Here is a 15,677-nt window from a genome sequence, read left to right on the forward strand (position 1 = left end):
GGCTGAGCTTTATTGAAGGGGGGCGAGGGAGGGGGGCAGCGGTCTCCGCTTGCCCTTCGCGTGGAGGGCTCTGTGGCTGCAGGAGGCGGCTGCCAGGGCCCCGCCTCCGCCCAGGTCTCCCTTCTGCCGAGCTCAGGATGTGGCTCCTCTGGGCCCGTGGGCCCCTGCTCCCTTGGCCATCAGAGCCCTCCGGCCCCGGCGAACTGGCCTCCTTCCGTGCTCAGAGGGCAAGCTTCCCTTGCGGGAACCGAGGGCGGCCTCTTCCCTTCCACGCGGCCCTGAAGAGCCGTTTATTCCCACCGCCGCTGCTCTTCCACGCGCTGCAACGCTTGCTCCAAGGTCAGCGGCCGGGGCTTGTGGCGGTCAATGTACTGCAGGGGGAAACAGCAGCCGGTTGAGACGCAAAGCAAGGCGGCCCCGAAGGGCCCAGGGGCTCCCGGAACGACTCACGGGAGGAGTAACAACGGAACGGCCAGAAACCGTTAGGACGTAGCAGGGGGTTGGACTCCATGGCCTTTTAGGCCCCTTCTGACTCGATTATTCTACGATTAAAAATGAGCAGGACAACCGTTTAATTAGGGGGAGGTGGGCTTGAGCGGGGGCTTGAACGGGGCCTGGGCACTTCCCTTCCGAAGAGACCTGCCAGGCCTCCTCGTCTCTCAAGCTGCCTGCTGAAAGGCCGGGCTCCTCTACGCTGTGGCGGCAAGCAGAACCTCCGTCCTTAGGCCGAAGAAGGCAGAGGCGCTGGGGTGGCCGTGAGCGGCATCCTCTGGCCACCCAAACACCCTCACGCAAGCCTGCCAGCCGTGGGGCCCACAGCCCTCCCTTCCGGGGGCAGGCCAAAGGCCTGAGCTCTGTGGGGCAGCGAAGAGCGCGCTCCCCTGTCAACACTTCTGATTTCTCATGCCACGGCGGAGCCAAAGGTCCCCGCGAGCAGCAGCAAAGGCTACGTGTCTGGTGGGCAAAAGAGTGAAGGGTCAACCCCCCCGAGAGACCGGGGGGGGGGGCTCCTCACCCTCTTGGCTTCCTCCAGGCTGTGGTAGTGGAAGTCCTCCTCCTCCAGGGACGCCACGAAGGAGGCGTGGAGACGGCGGCTGGCCTCCACAAACTGCCGGATGAGCAGCACGTTTTGCTTCAGGAGGTCGTTCAAAGCGAAGACAGCAGGGCTGTACGTCGTCAGAGCTGTAGGAGGCGGGAGAGACAAGGGGGGACGTGAGTGCCAGGATGGCTCGTTACCGGACAAGACCCGGCTCCCTTCGCCGGCAGGAGGACGGCTGCTCACGGAAAAGCAGCAGCAACGGGCCATGGCATCGGGGGAGGAAGCCGGCTCCGGCGTGGCGTGCAGGAGGCCTGGGAAGCAGCCGGCGCCCGGACAGGCCTCGCTCTGCCCGAGGGCCCCGGGGCCAGCGATGGGCCAGCGCAAGAGGAAGCCGCTTCCTTGCTCCACCTGCCCCGGCTTGCAAGCGCCTCCAGGCCAGGCGGCCCTTGGAGCAAAGTGGCGCACGCAGAGATGACCGCCAGGAGGCCCACGCAGCGTTTAGGCCGTGCCCTTATTTGCAGGGCTGCATAAAGGCAGAGCTGCCTCTCCTCAGGAGCAGGGAGGGAACCGACAGGCAGCCCTGCAGCTGGACCAGACCAGACCAGACCCACGCGGTCGATCTAATCCAGCAGTCTGTTCACCTCCCCCCACTCCCCCAGCCCATGCTCCACCACCACTGGTACCTTCCACAACATCCAGGCTCAGCACGTGGCTGGCGACGGGGGCCCCTTCGACGGCGCTTCCTCCCTCCGCCTGGCCAAGAGTGACTGGGACGCCCGCTGCGAAGACACCAAGCGCCTTTGTGACTGGAGGGCGAAACGGGGCTCCTGCACCCGCTGCCCAGAGAGGAGCCTCCTGCCTGACCCCGCAGGACCGGCGTGCATCTCCCCCGCCCGACCCCGCAGGACCGGCGTACTTTGCAACCAGTGATAAGCGAGCGAAGAGCCGTTTGTCTGGACGGCGGCGTCTGTCACGGCGATCCTGCGTAGGGACGGGGCGGTGCTTCCGAGGCCCTGCATAGGGCGTCCGAGGGAGGAGGCCTCCGTGGGGCTGGATTGCTCGGAGGCATCCCAGGGGCCCCCGGACTCCTCGGAGGAGGAGGGCGGCCTCGTCCCCTCAGATGCTGCGGAAGAGGCGGTGGGCTCAAAGTCCTCCGAATACTCGGCACTGCTGGGGCCCTCCGAATACTCGGCACTGCTGGGGCCTTCCGAATACTCGGCACTGCAGGGCCCTCCGAATACTCGGCACTGCTGGGGCGCCTCCTCCTCCTCGCCAGCGAATGGCCCAGCCGAACTGCAGCTCAGTCGCTCGGAGATTTCCGTCTCTCCTGGATCCTCCTCCTCCTCCTCCTCCTCCTGGGTCGCGGCTTCCCCCACAGAGAACTTTGGGGCTGCAAAGGGGCTTCGGGCGACGCCAGCAGGAGCCGGGGCTGCTCCCAGGCCCTTGGTGGGCTTTCCAGCCGCTTTTGCCGTCGTTGCCTGGGAAGGACGTTCTCCTGTGAGCACCACTCCGGCTGCCGGCCACCCCCAGCTTTGCCGACCGGAGAGGCTCTCCTAGCAGGAGCCAATCCTCCATGGGGCTGCCCTTCCCGGCCACCCCCACAGCCCGTTGGGAGGAGAGATGGTTTCCTGCTCACGCTCCCGGACAGTGCGCCTCTCCTGCTCACAGCGCTCTGACCTTCGCTTCCCGCCCTTCCTTCGGGCTGGCCGGGCTGGGGGCCAAGTCCTCCAGGCTGAAGATGTTCACTCTGAAGTCTGCGAGGGAAGGAGGGATTGCCGCTCAGCAGGGCCCGCCGAGACCTGGTGCCCCTTCCCAAAACCTCGCCCCCCACCCACCCCTCATGTGAGAGGAGACGGAGCTGTTGGCTTTGCTGCCTGGCCACGCCACGATCCCCACGGGACGTTTTCAAATGCCACGGGCCCACCTCACCCTCTGCAGGGCTCAGTGGGGGTGCACCAGGAGGCTTCAGGGATCCTGTGCAGACCAGAACGGCCAGATGAGAGGCCAACCAGAGAGCAGAAGGCTGTTTGGAGAAGGGACGACACTGCTGCTGTTGCCGCCACAGTCCACTCAGAGTGGCGTGTGGCTTCCATAAACCAGCAGCCCCTCTTTAGCCAGACTGTGAGAAGCGGACCTCCCTCCAACCACACACACCCCCGCCCTGTTCCTTCTTCCTCACGAGGAGGCTGCCCCCCAAAGTCCTCCTTTGCTCTTCTGTTTATGTTGATCTGGAACTGACTTCTGCCTAGGAGGTGACCCGAGAAACTCACCGCTGCTACTGCTACTGCCGGAGGCCTCCCTGGGCGTGCCAGCCGCTTCGGAGAAGAGCTCGTCCAGTGACCGGACGAGGCTGTGCTCAGGCGGGGACCGCCCCCTTGGGCCGATGGAGCTCAGGCTCCGGGAAGCGGTTGGGGGCGAGGGAACTCTCGGTGGCAGGGCGCTGCTGCTTGCAGGGGAGGGAGAGCGGTGCGGGGGCATCTTGAGGGAACTCTGGGCAGGCAGAGAAGGTCGTAGCCTGGCAGGAGAAGGTACCTGGGAGCAGCAGGAGGGAGGGAGAGGGTGAGAGGATGCCTCCCATCCTTCCAGGTCCTAAAAAATACCCACAGCAGAAAAGTGTGTTCGTTGTTTAGACTCAGAGGACGCAGCGCCCAGATCTGAGAAATGCGAATTTGGCTGGTTCACATGGAGGGTGCTCAAAACACAGCAAGCCCAATCCCATCTGCTGATGGGAGAATTATCAAGAGGCGCTGAAACCTCTTGCCTTAAAAATTGCTCCGCTGGAGCTGGATTGGGCCTGGGGTGGCTCTAGCAGCCCGACGCGGGCAGACGCCCTCTCCCCCAGGGGGCGTCTGAGGCCTCGCAGGGAGTCTGGACGCAAAAGCGTGAGAGGTGTCACGGGGCTGGGGAGAGACCCCCTTCCTAGACACACACACCCCGATCGCCCACCCTCACGGGCCGGCGTGGCGCGCAGAGCCCCAAGGGTGCTCCTCCAACTTGGCTGAGCCCCTTCCAGGCAGGAGCCCAGGAGCCTCCCGGGGTTTACCTTTCCACCAAGCGTGGCTCCGGGGAGGCCCTGCTGCGCCCTGGATTCCGTGGCCGCCCCTCGCCCGTGTCTCTCCTCGCCGTCAGCGTCCCTGGGGCCGACCTCCCGTGGCCTGGCCTTCCTCTTCAGGTACTTGAGCCCTTCGGCCCTCGGCTGCGAGTCGCGGACGGACTCACTCACGGAGGTCTCTTCATCCAGCACGGAGACCGTCCGGGTGACGTCGCGCCCGGGCTCCCGGCTCCGGATCTTGTCCTCGATCTGCGCCAGCTTCTTGAGGAGGGCGCTCGGCCTTGCGGCGGGGGCAGCACTGCGACCCACTCTCGCGGCAGGATCGAGCCCCGCTGGCCTGACATCCGCAGGGGCCTTCTGGGTCTTCTGCTTGAGGAAGCGGCTGTGGGGTCGCGGGGGAGGCGTGGTCTCCCCCAGGCTCAGGCCCTCCGCCGGCTTCTGCCCTCCCGGGCGGCTGCTGCTGCTGCTGGCAGCATCGGAAAGGTCGCTGAGGTCGCTGGCCATGCGGAGGACGGGCAGGCCGTGGCTGCTGCTGCTGCTGCTGCTGGTAGTGGTCCCAGCCGTGGGCAGCCTGCGCCCGGGGCCCCAATCCTGCAGCTGCAGAGAGAAGGAGGCAACGCTTGAGGAAGAGGAGGCCAGGCCCCCCCGCCCTCCACACAAAAGTAGACATTCTAATGACTCTGCACACGCTCAGGGGTACTCCTGTTCTGACTTTACTCCTGTTCTGATTTTGTTCTGACTTTATACTGTTAGTTTTACCCTACCCAGTGCCTGTTTACCCTACCCTGTGCCTGTTTTCATTCTCTTCCCCTCCTTATTGTTTTACTATGATTTTATTAGATTGTAAGCCTATGCGGCAGAGTCTTGCTATTTACTGTTTTACTCTGTACAGCACCATGTACATTGATGGTGCTATATAAATATAATAATAATAATAATAATAATAATATAATAATAATAATAATAATGTCTCTATTCATGCGCTCTGCACATGCTCGGGTACTCCTGTCTCTTCGCCCACTCTGCACATGCCCAGAGGATACTCCCTACTATTCGTGCGCTCTACACATACTCAGGGGTACTCCTGTCTCTATCCGCACGCTCTGCACATGCCATGGGCTATTCCCTACTATTCGTGCACTCTGCACACGCTCAGAGGAAATCCCAACTTTATTCGCGCGCTGAACTTCCGCAAAGGGGACTGAGGTCACGGTCCAGGCCTGGAGCCGGAAGGGGGCGGGGACGGTCAAGACCCCACCCCAGCCCCCCAAGGCCCCAGAGTGACGTCATCACGCAAGCCGGCCGTTCGCGCGCTTCGATGACGTCACTTCGTTGTCACTGTCACCTTTTCAAAGGCCGGGCGTGACGTCACCTGCGCCCCCCTCGCGGCGCCGCGCCTGCCCGCCAGGTGGGCCTGGGCCCGGGCGAGCACCGCGCTCCGGCTCTCCTGCCTCCGCATCGCTGCCGCCGCCGCCGGGCCCAGGCCTCCTCCCCGGCCGGGCGCCGCGTCGCCCAGCAACGCCGACCCGGGAGCATTCCCTCCGCCGATTGGCCCAGAGCCGGGCTCGCAGCGCTTCCTCTCCTCGGCAGCAGCCAATCCGCGAAGTCAACGAGCCAATCGGCTTTCAGGTCGGCGCGAGGAGCAAGCGGCCAATCAGGGTGCGAGCTCCCGCGGGCCAGCCAATCGGCGTGTGGCGGGAAAGCGAGCAGCCAATGGGCCGCGAGCCGAGGGCCCGGCGCGCCGCCCCGCCGTCAGTCGTTGCTCTGCCTGGCGCGATGGGGCGCCTGGTCCGGCTCCGGCTTCTGGCTTCCCTGGTCGCGCTGGCCGCCCTGGCTCTGCCCGCCCGTGGCACCGTCTTCTTCCGGGAGCAGTTCCTGGACGGAGGTGGTGCTGGCGGCGGGGGGGGAGGGGGGTGCGTTCCCGTGACACGCGTCTGGGGCGGTTCACACGACCACTCGCGTGTTTAGCCCTTTCCCGGGCGCGGGGGGAGGGTCGTCGAATCCCGCCGGCGGGGCGGGGCGGGGCCTCCCGCGTTGCCTCCCCCTCCCTCAGGCCCCGCCGGGCCCCTGAAGTGCATCATCATCATCATCATCAACACCTCCGTTAGAGGCCCGCAGTAGCCCAGGCTCTCATGGCGAGTCGCAAACACAAAGACGTGACAGATGCAACAGCGAGAGAAACATACTATAAAGCCACCCCATGTTTAAAGCAGAATAAAAGCAGCATTAAAAAGGGAGTGAGAAGCCGGCGGCGGGGCGAGACACGCGGCGACGCACGTCTGAAGGCGACGTTGCAGGACTGAGCAGCTGCTCCTGCTTAGAGCCGCTTCCGGAGTCCCCGCCAAGGGCAGGGGGCAAAAGCCGCAGATAAAAGGGACACACACACACACACACACGCACCCCACCCAGGCACCCCTGTGGCCACCAGAGTTAAGAATGCCCGTTTTAATTAATGTTTTAAACATTTCCGACTAGATCCCACCTTTATCCTCCTCCCCTATGTATCATGTCCTCCTGAATGCTGAAGTGGGAGCCCAGGGCCTGTCCGAAAGAAGAAGAAAGCCAAATCAGACAGCAAATAAAAGTAAAATCACCCTGAAACAGCAGAGCACTAATAAACGTGAACATCTGGGATGAGCCAAGAGGAATAATGCCAGTGTTTGAACGTTTAGGCCCTCTTAGTAGAGTAACGCCTTGAAGGGCTGTTGTTTGTGCGGACGCATGTAGGGGTCAGGGCCCCCCAACATTGGAGAAGCCACCGTGGGCATCACTTTGATGCCTGGGTCTATGGATCTTCGGCTGCGTCTTCTTCAATAAAACCTTTTGTTTTGCGCCTTACCGGACAATGCAACATCTCATTAATAAGAGATCTTCTAATTTGGCTAATTGCTGGCAGCGCAAGACAGCTGAGACGAGTGTTTTGGCAATGTCCAGTAATTGCTTCTTTTTGGGAGGAGGTTATTACATAAATTTTGTACTGGAACAGGCTTTAATTTTCAGTGCTACGCGCTCTTTTTAAATCATTTACGTGCAAAGTCATATGTTTTAAGGACGGTTTCTTGGTCTTGGCTCTTGAGTGTTAGTGTTTAGTTTTGTTTTCCATCTGGTGACCGTTGCGTTTCTTGTTTCTTACCAGCAAAATGGCAGCAGAGATGGGTGCTCTCTCAGCACGAATCCAACTACGGGAAGTTTAGGTTGACAGCTGGGAATTTCTACGGAGATCGAGAGGCAGACAAAGGTTTGGGGAATTTGTCTGAGCTGCGTGACTAATGCAGCATCAGCTGTGGCCCAACTCTCTGCGCCTTAGGATAAATTATGCAATGGGAATGGGAATTAGGTTCGTCATTGCCAGGCCAGCATCGTTGATAGGCAGCCAGGAGAGGCCATTTTCCTCTCCCCGTGACATCACAGCCTGCTCCCCCCAGTGGTCGTCACTGCCCAGTTCCTAGCGCATGGTCTCGGGCAGTGCCAGTTTCAGGTATTGAGGGCCCACTGGCAAAACACCCTCCGTGGAGCCAACCTCACTGCCGCGGCCACCAGCTGTGCTTCCACTCGCTTGCCTGGCAGGCAGGGAGCAGGCAGGCCGTGGCATCTGCTCCCCCTCCTCCCCCCCCCCCCCCGCCGTTGTCCGGGCCAGAGGCAGCAGGGGAACAAGCAGGTTGCAGTGGGGAAGAGGAAGCGGAGTGACTCCAGGGGCCGCTCTTGTCAGCAGGTGCCCGGCCGTCCCGTCCCTTGGCGGCAGCCCTGGGCATGTGGAATAGTGCACCAAGGGCCCGTTTCTGCCCCTCCTGGAGCCTCGGGGGTGGGTGGGGGGTGGAGCCACAAGGCCTGAGGAAGTCCAGGCTAGAGACAAGCCCCAGATACAGAATCACCCCCAGACTGAACATTTCACGTTTAAATAGGGGTTACTCCCAATTTATGATGTAGGTGAGCAAACATGACCTTGGATTTGTTTAAAATACAAAACTTTGCCAAATACATTTTGCACCCATGAATAGTTGATAGATCAGAGTCTGTGCATCTCCCACAAAATCAAGGCCATGTTCGTTCCCCAAATTTGGAAAATTGTACTCTTGTAAAGATGAATCCATCACAGGGGGGAGGATTGCTACACATGACTGATTTATGGAAATTTGGTTTCCATTCATCACTTTCATAAACAAGGGAGTAATTGACCCCAAACCTCTGACTACAAAAATCATTTTGGAAAGATCTGATGAAATGGTGGCAGACAGATGCTGCTAACATCTGCTGGATAAGAACAAGGCTTTAAAAAGAGGGGGGAGACACAGATTTTGTTTGGGGGTGATAACTGTATTATACACAATACTGCAATAAAAGTACATTTGAAAATAAATACTGGCATTCATTAGCAACTGACTTCACAATTCTGGTCTGACTCTGTTATGTGCCCCAGGTCTGCAGACGACGGAAAATTCAAAGTTTTACGCCATCTCCTCACGGTTTAAGCCATTCAGCAATAAAGGAAGGCCTTTGGTAGTTCAGTATACAGTCAAGCACGAACAGAAGATTGACTGCGGCGGTGGATATGTGAAGATATTCCCTTCCAACCTCGACCAGAAGAACATGAGTGGAGAATCTCTATACTACATCATGTTTGGTGAGCTGATATGGCTGGAGGTCGCCCAATTGGCCCGGTTTATAAATGGAATGCCTTTCTGCATGAAGTGTCCAGGATGTGGAAGCAAAAAACGAGAGAGAGAGAGAGAGAGAGAGAGAAAGCGCTAACCCTAGAAAAACTGATCAGAAAGCTAATGTGCCAATTTTCAAAAAGCCCTATGGGGACATTCCCCCCCCTCCAAAGAACCCCTCTCCCACTTCAGATTCTGTGATTTTATTGGGAACTTGAGCTGGAGAAGTTGCTAGTGGATAGGGTCCTTCGATTGTCATTTTTGGTTTGTGTTAGAGTTGGGTGGGAAGTTCTTCCTTAAAATGCCAGATAGTCTAAAGTCACATCTGTCCGGGACGCTTCTGACACCGTAAAGCATCGTCAGTAGAAGCAAATTGTGTTTTCCTTTTCAGGGCCTGACATCTGCGGCTCCGATACAAAAAAAGTCCACGTCATTTTGAACTACAAGAACAAACTTTATCCCATTAAGAAACAAATTCGCTGCAAAGTAAGTGCCAGGGACCATTTCAAACACTGTTGACGATTTGTCAGTGAAAGGCTGCGATCCACAGGGTTCTCCTTTCGGGGCGCTGATGCCAGGTGAAACGCAGTCTGTGGATCGCAGCCGGATCACCTAGAAGTTGGCCTTGGAACAGGAGGAGGGAGGGGCTTTAGGGTCCCGCCCATGGAAGCGTCCGCCGCGCTCAGCGTGCCACACGTGCCACAGAGTCGGGGCTTCCGAGTTGGCAAGTCTAGAGGCACGCAGCGGATCTGCTCGTCTTTGCCACGGCACGGGATCCGGTGCTGGGCGTGCAGCCGAGGGCTCATTGGGCCGCCTCCCTGGAAGTTGTGTTATCGAAGCCAGCAAGAGTGAAGCATTTTCCTCCTGTTCTTCCATCGCTTGGTTTAGGTGGACGGATTCACACATTTATACGCGCTGGTTTTGCGGCCAGATCACACGTACGAAGTCAGAGTCGATCGCGAAGTGGCTGCCTCAGGCATCTTGGAAGACGACTGGGATTTCTTGCCGCCAAGGACAATAAACGACCCAGCCGTGAAGAAGCCGGAGAGCTGGGACATCCGGGCCGAAATCGACGACCTGGAGGACACCAAGCCGGAGGTGACGGACTTGGGCAGGCCGAGGGGGCCACGGAGTCGGAGGGGCCGGAGCCAGCCAGCCCTGTCACTTCGTTGCCTGCTTCATGCAGGGAAGCTGGAGGCGCCCCGGCAGATGGCTGGCCAGATGGAGATGGAGGCTTAAAGACTTCCAGGGAGGGAGAGACACACCTCCCCACCCACCCCGTTAATTGGTTCTACTGTCAAGTTGCTCCGTCTGCTAAAATGTTTCTCCTACTGTCCACCCGAAATCTGTCCTTCTGTAGGTTAAATCCCACGGGTCCTTGTCCCAGCCCTTTTTTTGGTGAGCCACTCCACCCCCTTCCGGGATGGAAACCGTGCCCCCGCGTCCCTTTCTGCGCAGGGGTGGTCTTCCAAACCTTTGCCCACCCCCCCTCGCTTATGCGTGCAGCGTATTTCTGAATTGCCCCGCCATGCCAGATGATTGGCAAGACGGGCACAAACCGCTGCAGCCCCCTCCTCTGAGCCCGTTCGAGTTTGCCTACATCCTCCTTCCGAGCGTGTGGCGCTCCTTCGGCTACGCCGTGGATCAAAAAAACGCTGAAGGGTGCTGGGCCCAGGGCAGCCCCAGTGCTCCAAGCGCCCCCTTCTGCAAAGCTGCCCAGGAAAGGGCTTCACAGGGAAGCCAGGGATGTATGTGCAAAGCCCCTGTCAGGCCTTCTCTGCCTTCCGTTGGCCGCCTCCTCCTCCTCCTCCTCCTCGAGACCAGCCAGGGAGCTTGCTAACTGAGCTTCCTTTCTCCCCTCCTTCCTCTCCTCCCCCCCCACCCCCACCCTGGGCAAAAGGATTGGGACGTTTCAGAATACATTGTGGACAACAGCGCTGAGAAACCGAAAGACTGGGACGCCGGGATCCAGGGCGACTGGCAGCCCCCGCTGCTCAGGAACCCCCTCTACAGAGTAAGGCCGCACCTCTGCTCTCGTGCCGGGGCGGGGGGGGGGGGCTCCGGAGGCAGTGCGTCCTGAGCCCCCACCCACTGCCGTCCTTCCTTCCTTCCTTCCTTCCTTCCTTCCTTCCAGGGGGAGTGGCAGCCCAGGAAGATCCCGAACCCCAGGTACAAAGGCGTCTGGCCCCACCCGCAAGTGGCGAACCCCGCGTATGTGCCGGACCCCAGCATTGGCACCTACGGCGACGTCAGCGTCCTGGGCCTGGACCTCTGGCAGGTCCGTTATTCCTAAGGGTGGGCTGTGAGCCAGCGGGGCTGAACGCCCCCCCCCCCCGCTGCCCCCCCCCCCCGGCACAAGAGTGGAGCGCTGAAGCGCTGTTCTGTGTGGCGTGACTGCAGGTGAGATCCGGAACCATTTTCGACAACTTCTTGATCACGGATGACGAGGGGTACGCCGAGGAATTTGGAGACGAAACCTGGGGGGAAACCAAGGTAGCGAAACCCATGTCACGCAAATGGCCTTTATGAGGCCAACGGACAGGCGACCCCCCTCCCCTCCCCATGGCTGCGGCCTGCCCCCTTCTCCCTCGCCGGGGGTGGCCCTGGGCCCTGAAACGAGGCGCTGGTGTTGCAGGTCAGACCTGACGGAGAACCACGTGGCGGGATGGGGTGGTGGGGCAGCCGGTCTGCCTGCTGGCGGAACTGGTGGGGGCAGCTGCTGCCCACCCAAGGAGACCCTGACCCCTGGCCGCCCCCCCCCCCCCCCCGTGGGCCAGCCTGTCCATTCTCCTCACCCACACACTTTGGGAGGAGATAGATGAGGGGGGCAGGGGGAGGCCGCTGCTGAGGGTGGTGGCGTCCCTCCAGATGTGCCCAAGGGCTGGCCAGCTGACAGCCCTTGCTTGTCCCCTGCCACCTCCAGGACCCCGAGCAGAAAATGAACATGCAGCAAATTGAGGAGGAGAAGCAGAGGGAGCGCCAGAGGGCTGAGAAGGAGAAGAAGAAGAAGCCGCCCCGCAAGGACAAGTCCGGGAGCCTGGTGGCCCAGAAGGAGGAGCTCTGAGGGACCTGCAGAAGCCCTGCGTGGCCCAAGCCCGGCGGGCCCCGCTCTCCCCACCTGGCCCGGGAGGTGGGGCTGCTGCTCGGGAGGGGCCCCCTGCTCCTGCTCCTCCTCCTCCTCCCTGGGGGGGATGTCCAATAAAGGCGTGCAGCAGCAGCAGCCTGTGCCTCCGCCTCCTCCTCCTGTGGTCCAGTCTGGGGTCGGGGGGGGGGGGCTTTGCCCTGGGCCTGGTGCTCCCCTCGCACACCTTCCCCTAAGAGGCCATCCTCACTTTGGGCGGGCTAGTTGGGGGATGCTGGGAGCTGTAGTCGAGCGCTGGTGGGTCGGTAGTAGGAAAGGGAGCTCCTCAGGCGGGGGCGGGGGGAAGAGGCGCTGCGGCGCTGGCGTGTTCCTGAGCGCGTGCAGAGCGCAGCCCCTCCCTCCCTCCGTCCCTCCCTGGCCCGGGGAGGGTGCTGCGCTTCGGGGCTCGGCCGGTGGGCGGCGCTGTGGCGCTTGCCTGCCCGCCTGCACGTCTCCCGCGCTGGCCACGCCCCGCGCTCCGTGGCCACGCCCCGCCCGGGAGGAGGCGGAGGCGGCGGCAGGAAGATGGCGGCGCTCGGGCCCCTCGCAGGCGGCGCGCAGGTACCGGCCGGGCGGGGGGGGGTGGGGAGAAAGGGGGAGGGGAGGGGGAGGGAGAGCAGCCCCCCCGCCATTCGCAAGGCCGAGAGGGGGAGGGGAGCGGAGCCCCCCCCCGGAGCCCCTCAGGCGGGGAGCCCCCCGCCCCCTCACAGGCACACGTGACCTTGAGGCGCCCCCTCCCGCGAAGTCCCGAGGCGAGAGTGGCCCCCCCCGGGGGTGGGTGAGTGGGTGGGGGGCTCTCTCGGTCGGAAGGCGGGCGGGCCCGACGCCCTGGGACGCCCTCCTCGCCCCCCAGGCCGGCCTACCTGGCAGGGCCGCCCCAGGGGGGGAGGAGAGGAGAGACCCCCCCACGCAGAGCCCGGGCCTCGAGGGGGGAGGCGGAGGGGAGGGGAGGGGGCGCCCGGCGGCAGCGGCAGCAGCAGCACCGCCTTCCTCCTCCTCTTCCTCCTCCTCCTCCTCCTCTTCCTCCTCCTCTTCATCCTCCTCTCCGTCGGGGGAGGGGGGCAGCCCGGCCCTCCCCTCCCCACCCCTCCCCCGACTGCTGCTGCTGCCGTCGCCGCCGCCGCCGCCTTGCTGGGCCCCAGCCGCCTCAGCCTGTCTCCAGGGCTCCTGGCCTCATCCTGCTCTCTTGCGCTGGGCGGATAGGCAGACGGGCAGCAGCCGCCGGGCCGGGCTCCCCAAGCGCAGCAGCTCCCATCAACCTGGGCCCTGCTGGGGGTCATGGGGCTGGGCGACACCTGACAGCCGGCCGGGACCCTGCCTGGGAGCTCAAACGAAGCCAGGAGCCTCCTGGGGGGGGGGGGGGCAGGTGGGGAAGGAGCGCCCACCCTCCCGCCCGACTGACTGACTGCCCGGCACCCAGGCGTGCGTCGTCCTTGCAGGATTGGGGCCGCCCGCCTCTGAGGCAGGAAAGGCCCTGCTTGAGCGGCCCCACGCAGAGAGACCTGCGGGCACTCACTCTGGCCCGCTGCGAGGGCCCTCCGTCCAGCTCAGGCGGATTCGTTTCCATTCATCCTGCTCACAAACGGGGCGAAGGGGAAGACCACCGCTAGTCATCGCCAATCCTGGCACGAGTGGCTGCGTGGCCGGCCGGCCATGGGACACGGCCCAGGCCTTTGAGAAGGAGAAGGAGGCTCGGGCCTCCTGAAAACAGCCCTCAGCGCCAGGGGCACGCAGGTCGCAGGTCGCCGGGCGTTTTGGGCTCCGAGTCCCAGCATCCCTGGCCGTCGGCCATGTCAGCCAGTTGGGGGGCTTCTAGGCCCCCAGCACAACACCTGAGGGGAAAATGCAGGGTGGAGAACGGCCTGGGAGAACAAAACAGGTCTGGCCAGGGACCCTCCGGAGGGCTTGACCGGAGGCGGGGTGTTGCAACCGGGGCGGAGCTCTGTGCCACCTCAGGTGGTGAACTCCCCACGGGGCGGAGAGACTCGCTTTGCCCAGGGCAGAGGTGGTTCCAGTTTGCAGGGCGGAGCTCACTGTCCACACCCGGCCCTTCCTAAGGACATCAGAAGAGCCCTGAGGCTGGAGCAGACCCAGGGTCCATCTAGTCCAGCACTCCGTTCACACAGCGGGGAAAACCTGCAGGCAGGACATGAGCGCAACAGCACCCTCCCCCCATGTTCCCCAGCAAGGCTTACTGCCTTGAGTAGTGAAGGCACCACACAACCATCGTGGCCAGTAGCCACGGCTCGCCTCCTCCTCCTCCTCCTTCTCCAGGAATCTCTCCGGCCCCCTTTGAAAGCTCTCCGCACCGGCGGCCCTCGCTACGTCTCGTGGTGGCTCATTCCATAGTTTTAGCTCTGCGCTGCATGAAGACGTCCTTCCTTTGGTCTGTCCTGCATCTCCCACCCATCAGCTTCGTGGGAATGTGACCCCCGTTGGGTTCTGGTACTACGGGAGAGGGAGGAAAAGGTCTCCCTATATCCACCTGCTCCGCACCAGGCATTGTTTCGTCCACCTCTGTCATGTCTCCCCTCAGCCTCCTTTTTTCCAAGCCCAGTTGTCACAATCCACACGTGGGGCTTTTGGGGCCAGAAAGCAGTTGCCACGGAGGGAAGGGAGGGGACGTGGCCTGGCGACTCCGAAGAAGACGGGGGGGGGGGCGTTTTGCCGCTGCGCCAGCCAGGCGAGCGTGTTCAGGGCTCCATCCCGTGTGTCCGCAAAGGCTCGATGAGTCGCCCGTCTTCAGCTCGGGCCTGTGGCGCAGCGCCTCCCTCCCTCCCTCCCCGTGGTTCTCGCAGCCGTCTCTTTCGTGCCTCTCGCTCTGCCCGGGCTGATTGGTATTCCTGCAAGGTTAACGGCTGCTGCCGAGCGAGCGGCGGAAGACACCCCCTCCGGCTTGGCTCGGCTTGCGGGAAAGGCCCGAGCCGCTCAGGGACCAGATGTCGAGCGCAGCGCCAGCCGCTTATAAATCGCCCTTTTCAGGAGGGGAAGCACTGCCTCCGGGGGGGGTGTGTGTCTCGCTCGTGCCTCTGCCTTCCAAGCACGGGGCGAAAGAGGGGCGGGGAAGGTCTCCCCCCCCCACGGCCTTTTCAGGAGGGTGGCAAGCAGGGCTTTGGCTTGGGAATGAGAATGTGTGTGGGGAGGGGGGGCTGCCCCCATTCATTCATTCATTTGTTTGTTTGCAGCCTCCCCCCCCCCCCCCCCGCTCCTCTGCCAAAAAAGGCTCCTGGTCTGAAAGACACAGTGCAAAAGTGGGTTTCTTCTGCCAAGGTGGCAATGGGCGGACACCCCCCCCCCAAATGCCTTTCTTAGGAGCGTAGGGGTTGCGTCTTGCTGCCTCTCCCACCTGGAGATGGAGCCATGGCCTTGCTTCTCCGCGGGAATGGCGTGGCAAGGCCTCGGCGCCTGGATGAGGCCTTCACCATGTGGGTTATGCATGTGCGCAGGGCCGGCCGGCCGGCTGTGGACTAAGGGAGGGCTTCGGTGTGCAGGTTGTATCGGCCGGTGACTCGTGCCGTGGAGACGGGGGCTTTCCTCTTGCGTGGCTCGACCGTGGGCATCGTGGCCTGGGCTTGTTGGACGGGGGCAGGGGCGCTGGTTCTGCCCAGGCGCGGTAGTTTGGGCTGGGTGGTCTTAGCCCCCCACCCCGGTCAGCCCCAGGCTTCTGAGAGCTGACGCTTGCTAGGGTACCCTGTTATCATCGCGTGGCGTTGGCCCGGCGTCCAGGCTGTAGGAGGTTCAGAGGCAGTCAGAGGCCAGAGAGAGAACAGCACCAGGCCAGGAAGACGCCAGGCACGAAGCCACAAGGCAATC

General features: G+C 62.2%; 3 protein-coding genes across 8 annotated transcripts in view; 2 read left to right on the top strand and 1 right to left on the bottom strand.

Moving 5' to 3' along the window:
* Window position 1: 1 nt before the first annotated feature.
* On the bottom strand, window positions 2-5,550 carry C23H19orf44 (chromosome 23 C19orf44 homolog). Its single transcript, XM_063147374.1, has 8 exons — window positions 5,437-5,550; window positions 4,083-4,688; window positions 3,310-3,571; window positions 2,717-2,793; window positions 1,956-2,517; window positions 1,723-1,818; window positions 1,016-1,182; window positions 2-371 (listed from the first exon to the last, which is right to left on the bottom strand). The coding sequence occupies exons 1-8, from the start codon at window positions 5,548-5,550 to the stop codon at window positions 291-293; spliced, it is 1,965 nt and encodes a 654-aa protein (XP_063003444.1). The 3' UTR covers window positions 2-290.
* A 317-nt stretch (window positions 5,551-5,867) lies between these two features.
* On the top strand, window positions 5,868-11,807 carry CALR3 (calreticulin 3). The gene is made up of 9 exons (XM_063147375.1): window positions 5,868-5,976; window positions 7,228-7,329; window positions 8,509-8,712; window positions 9,135-9,229; window positions 9,632-9,841; window positions 10,644-10,757; window positions 10,878-11,021; window positions 11,144-11,236; window positions 11,667-11,807. The coding sequence occupies exons 1-9, from the start codon at window positions 5,868-5,870 to the stop codon at window positions 11,805-11,807; spliced, it is 1,212 nt and encodes a 403-aa protein (XP_063003445.1).
* Window positions 11,808-12,362: 555 nt separating this feature from the next.
* The window catches only part of EPS15L1 (epidermal growth factor receptor pathway substrate 15 like 1), a 28,313-nt gene continuing 24,998 nt past the window's right edge, over window positions 12,363-15,677 (top strand). For 5 of the 6 annotated variants that reach the window (XM_063147388.1, XM_063147392.1, XM_063147390.1 and 2 more), the window contains exon 1: window positions 12,363-12,425. In XM_063147388.1, the coding sequence (XP_063003458.1) occupies window positions 12,390-12,425 (36 nt within the window). In that variant the 5' untranslated portion in view covers window positions 12,363-12,389. The remainder of the gene's footprint in view (window positions 12,426-15,677) is intronic. The other variant, XM_063147389.1, reaches the window with a different exon arrangement.

Source organism: Elgaria multicarinata, chromosome 23 (genome assembly GCF_023053635.1).
Source record: "Elgaria multicarinata webbii isolate HBS135686 ecotype San Diego chromosome 23, rElgMul1.1.pri, whole genome shotgun sequence".
NCBI classification, from domain to species: domain Eukaryota; kingdom Metazoa; phylum Chordata; class Lepidosauria; order Squamata; family Anguidae; genus Elgaria; species Elgaria multicarinata.